General features: G+C 47.3%; 1 protein-coding gene across 1 annotated transcript in view; it reads right to left on the minus strand.

Annotated features, from left to right (window-relative positions):
• LOC123020109 overlaps positions 1-2,240 on the minus strand; it is a 3,885-nt gene extending 1,645 nt beyond the window's left edge. The window contains exons 1-2 of the mRNA XM_044423538.1: positions 2,127-2,240; positions 1,725-2,039 (exon numbers count right to left, since the gene is read on the minus strand). Coding sequence (XP_044279473.1) covers positions 1,725-2,039; positions 2,127-2,172 — 361 coding nt within the window. The 5' untranslated portion in view covers positions 2,173-2,240. The remainder of the gene's footprint in view (positions 1-1,724; positions 2,040-2,126) is intronic.
• Positions 2,241-4,706: the final 2,466 nt, after the last annotated feature.

The raw sequence follows: 4,706 nt of genomic DNA on the forward strand, positions 1-4,706 counted from the left end.
AGGCTGCTCTTTCCATTCCTCTGTTTTGGAGTCCAGATCAGTGTGAGCTTGGAGTGAGCTCCAAGAACCACTGCCCCTCAGCTTCCCAACAGCCAAGTTAATGGTAGGCTTAATGTTACCTCAAGAAGTGCCAATCTTTAATAATCTTTTAGTATTCTTTCCATCTATCTAAACAGTTTTCATAACTTTACTGTATACCTGCATACATACCTACAGATTCTCATTCTCTCTCTCTTCAGTACCTTTCGTTACCTTATTATTACAGTATTCTTATCATTATTAAAATGTTGTATTGTTTTTAAGATGTTTTAGTGTATATGGAAGTGTCTCCGAAGTGTTTAAACTGCTTTTTATATATGTGATTTGATTTACATACAAATCTGACTTAAGGACATTCTCAGGAATGGAACTCGTCTGTAACCTGAGGACTACCTGTATATCTCAGTGAGATATGCAGTGAGCTGCATCCCCCAAAGAAGGGAGAAGTGCTGGCAACACATCGTATGCTGAGAATCAGCAGAAAAAAATCTCAGGCAGCTTGCCCAGCTTAGATAACTATGAGCAAGAAAAATAGGTGGCAAGATGTCTTTTGGGCAGTTGAACTCACAGGGGACTAGTGGAGTGTTTCTTTTCTTGCAGAATGCTTAGCATTTAGCAGCCACTTGGACAAATGCAGAAAATTGGACAATCTGGTGCCCACCTTATTTCCTCAGTTTCTGATCCATGTGTCATTGCTGCCCCCTAGTGTGGAAGTACCTCCTTGATGTATGAGATCAGTGAAGGAAACACCACAGTCATGGCCAGATGTTGATGTATCTTGAATGAAAACATCAATGGAAGAGGCGACATATTGAGTCTTGGGCAAATGCGAAAGGCAAAGAGAGTAAACGTAGGTGATTCTAAAGTGGTGGAAGCTGGTAATGGGTCTGAAAGAGCTGTTTTTGAGAAAGCTGTTCTCTGTTGCTACAGAAAGAATGTCTGCTTGCAAACAAGGAGGCTGCTGCAAACTGGGATTCCTCCATTTCCACATTCAAAGCGTTTTTCAGAAGCTTGTACACTTTTGTCTAGAGAAAGTAGTCCAAATCAATGGTAAGCCCCTGTGTGCTCCTATGCAAACAGAAATCAGTCCAGAACTTGCTCCTTGCATGCCTGAGGGACGTGTGACAAATATCTGCATAATGGGTGGGAATCTTCCCTGGGCTAAGCTCCCCAGTCTCCTGCAGGCTTCACTACAGCCCTGAGTCCAAGTTCCTGGCCAGGTTTCCCAGCGTTCTGTGGGAGCTGACTGGGAAATGAGCACTGTGCTTGCACAAATGGTGCCCTCTTCTGTGCCAAGCCCAGCAGCTTTGCTTGTGCCCTGCACTGATGCAGGAAGAGGCTGCCTCTTGCACACCCTTCATTCCAGGTGACTCCTGGGCCTTCCCCGTGGCTCAGCTTGCCATTGGAAGGCTGGAGTGAGCATGGGAAGGAGTCCGCAAATGCCACAGTGACCAATTCTGCTGAGCTTGCTCCCAATCCTCCTAACACTTCCTCTTTGATATGAGGGTAAAAGGCCTTGAATTTCCCATGATATTCATCAACCACACCTTGAAGAAAGCCAAAGGTTTGGAATCAATCAGAGGGCAGGGCCAGAATGCAGTTCTCCCATGCCTAGATTTCCTTTCACTCAAGCACTTGCAGAGCTTCCGGTGACTAGGAGGGTTTTTGCCTGATTGCAGATTCACTTCCCCTCACTGTGTCTTTCATACAGTAATAGATGGCTGTGTCTTCAGCTTGCAGGTTGTTCATTTGCAAATAGAGCACACTGTTGGCATCATCCCTGGAGGGGGTGAATCGCCCCTTCACTTTGTCAGAGGTGTAAATGGTGGATGAATAAATCTCTGTCAACCATTCCAGTCCCTTCCCAGGGGCTTGTCTCACCCAGCCCATGTAGTAGCTGCTGAAGGTGAAGCCAGAGGCTTGGCAAGTGAGACGGAGGGACTCTCCAGGCCTTTTCACATCTCCTCCGGACTCCACCAGCTGGACCTCAGATCGAGCACCTGGAACACAAGAAAGTGTAAAAAGACCTGTTGCACACAAGCACCTGGAAAAGGGCATCCCTCATTACTGGAAAGCAGAACGGATACCTCCAAAGACTGCCAAGAACAGCACACACTGAAGCCAAACTCTCATCTTCCCTCCTCCTGCTTTCTGTGCCACTGAGCAGTATTTGCACGTGTCTGAGATGGGGGCCTGTGGGTGTGTTTGGGGCAAGGGAAGCACAGGGCTTCTTTAAAGGGGAAGCTGCCTCTGATTTTACATACCTACCAGGATAAAAGGGCCAGAAGGAGTCCCTGTTTTGGATGACAAAGAGCAATTGATATCCACAGCTCTTGGAAGTCAATTAAAGAAAAAGAGAAACCGCTTGTGGGATCCCCTGTTTACATTTTCATGTTGAATTTACGGGTGCTCTTGGCAATCTTTTCCCCTTGATAAAACACTACTTTTGGGCAGCCTGTATTAGCAAAGTTCTGATAGGAATTCTTCCTCCTAAATGCTGAAGTAAATATTTTTTCCTTGCTCTTCTGCCGCACAACTTGAGACATTCCTTTTTCTTCTTTCTATTTATAATTCCAGTGCAATGTGGAATGGGTGGATTTGGGGTGGCAATAGCTGGGGTGGCACAGTTTAAGCTTTACCAGCTTTTACGTTGTGGCTTCGCAAATGGATGCCCCAAATACTTCCTCTGCACTAAAAAAATATATGGGGGTCATACCCTTCTTGATCTTCACTGAACGTGGCAGGTACCTCAACCCTTAGCTCCATGGAGTCCACTCAGCCTTTCGCTCAGTCCCTTCAGAGAAGCGCCTCGGAGGATGTCCCAGTGAATCCAGTGAGGATTGCTTGTGAGCCTGTGTTCAGGATTCCATTGCCAGGTGGGGGAAGGAGATGGGAAAAGACTGGAGAAAGGGGAAAGATTGAGGCGGCTTCCCAGTCTACTGAGAGACAGGACTAACTTAGGTAGATTCATTAAGGAAAGGATTGGAACTGCTTTCTTGAAATGGCGTCTCCTCCAAGGAAAAGGTAGAGGCAACGAAGATACACTGATTTTCCTGCATGGTCAATCCCATTTTCTGAAAATGCACTTTCTTGAAGTAAAGCTGTGGCTGAAGAACAGAATTTCTCTTTCTCTGAGAATGCCTCTGACATGCCTCCTCTGAAAAGTTGCAATACCTGGTTTTTCCCAGACTTTGTCTCAGCACCTGGAGGGAGTGGCCATGAGATAAGCTCCTCCACTTTTCCTGTCCCCAAGCCCCTAATTCCTCGGCCCCTCTCCCCATTTCTTCTCTTCTACCTTAGAGTCCAGATAAATGTGGACCAGGAGGGAACACCAAAAACAATTCCCATCTCATTCCCTGCAGCCTCTGCCTTCATATCTGCATGGACCACTGTGTTGCATCCCCCAAAGAAGACAGAATAATGGGTAGCACATGGCATGCTAAGAATCTGGGGGGAAAGGGCTCAGGTTGTTCCCCACATGGGAAACCTATGTGCAAAGCTCTCTTGGCTGTTCAGGAGGAGTGGGCTCTCCTAGGCAGTTGAACTCTCATGGGACTGTTTCTTTTCTTGCAGTATGCTAAGGAAAACAGCAGCTCACAGTCAAATGCAGAAACTGGCAAGTTCTGGTTCCCATCTTATTTCCTCCTTCTCTGATCCATGGGTCATTGCTGCCCCTGGGTCAACTTCAAGAATGTCAGTTTGCTAACAAGGACCTTGTCACAAACTGTGGTTCTTCCCCTTCTGCAATCCAAGCCACAGTTCCTTCTTCTAACCCTTTCTTTATTGACCCAAATGTTTGTGTGACATATGGGCAGTATGTGTGAGAATCTGGGGTTGGGTTCCCCTGGCTCAGCTCCCCAGACTCCCACACACTTCACTACAGCTCTGAGTCCAAGTTCCTGCATTCCCAGCACTCTTGTCGAGCTCACTGGTAAGCGCGCCCTGTGCCTACACAAGCGGTGCCTTCTTCTACATCAAGCCCAACAGCCTTTGCTTGTGCCCTGCTCTGATAAAGGGAGAGGCTGCCTCTTGCACACCCTTCATTCCAGGTGACTCCTGGAACTTCCCTATGGCTCAGCTTGCCACTGAAGGCTCAACTGGGCATGGGAACGAGTCCCTGAATTCCACAGTGACGGATTCTGCTGAGCTTGCTCTCAATCCTCCCCACACTTTAATTTTTTATAAGATGGCAAAAGGCCTGGAATTTTACATGTTATTCATCAACCACACCTTGAAGAAAGCCAAAGGTTTGGAATCAATTGGAGGGCAGGGCCAGAATGCAGTTCTCCCATGTCTAGATTTCCTTTCACTCAAGCAGTGACATTTTCATCGACTTGCAGAGCTGCAGATGACTAGGAGGGTTTTTTCCTGCTTGTGGATTCACTTCCTCTAACTGTGTCACTCGCACAGTAATAGATTGCTGTGTCTTCAGCCTGGAGGTTGTTCATTTGCAGATAGAGCAGGCTGTTGGCATCATCCCTGGAGGGCGTGAATCGCCCCTTCACTTTGTCCGAGGTGTAAATGGTGGATGAATATGTGTACGTCAACCATTCCAGTCCCTTCCCAGGGGCTTGTCTCATCCAGCCCATGTAGTAGCTGCTGAAGGTGAAGCCAGAGCCTTTGCAAGTGAGCCGGAGGGACTCGCCAGGCCTTTTCACATCCCCTCC

The sequence above is a fragment of the Varanus komodoensis genome, unplaced genomic scaffold (assembly GCF_004798865.1).
Source record: "Varanus komodoensis strain SLA01 unplaced genomic scaffold, ASM479886v1 scaffold140, whole genome shotgun sequence".
Classification (NCBI taxonomy): Eukaryota; Metazoa; Chordata; class Lepidosauria; order Squamata; family Varanidae; genus Varanus; species Varanus komodoensis.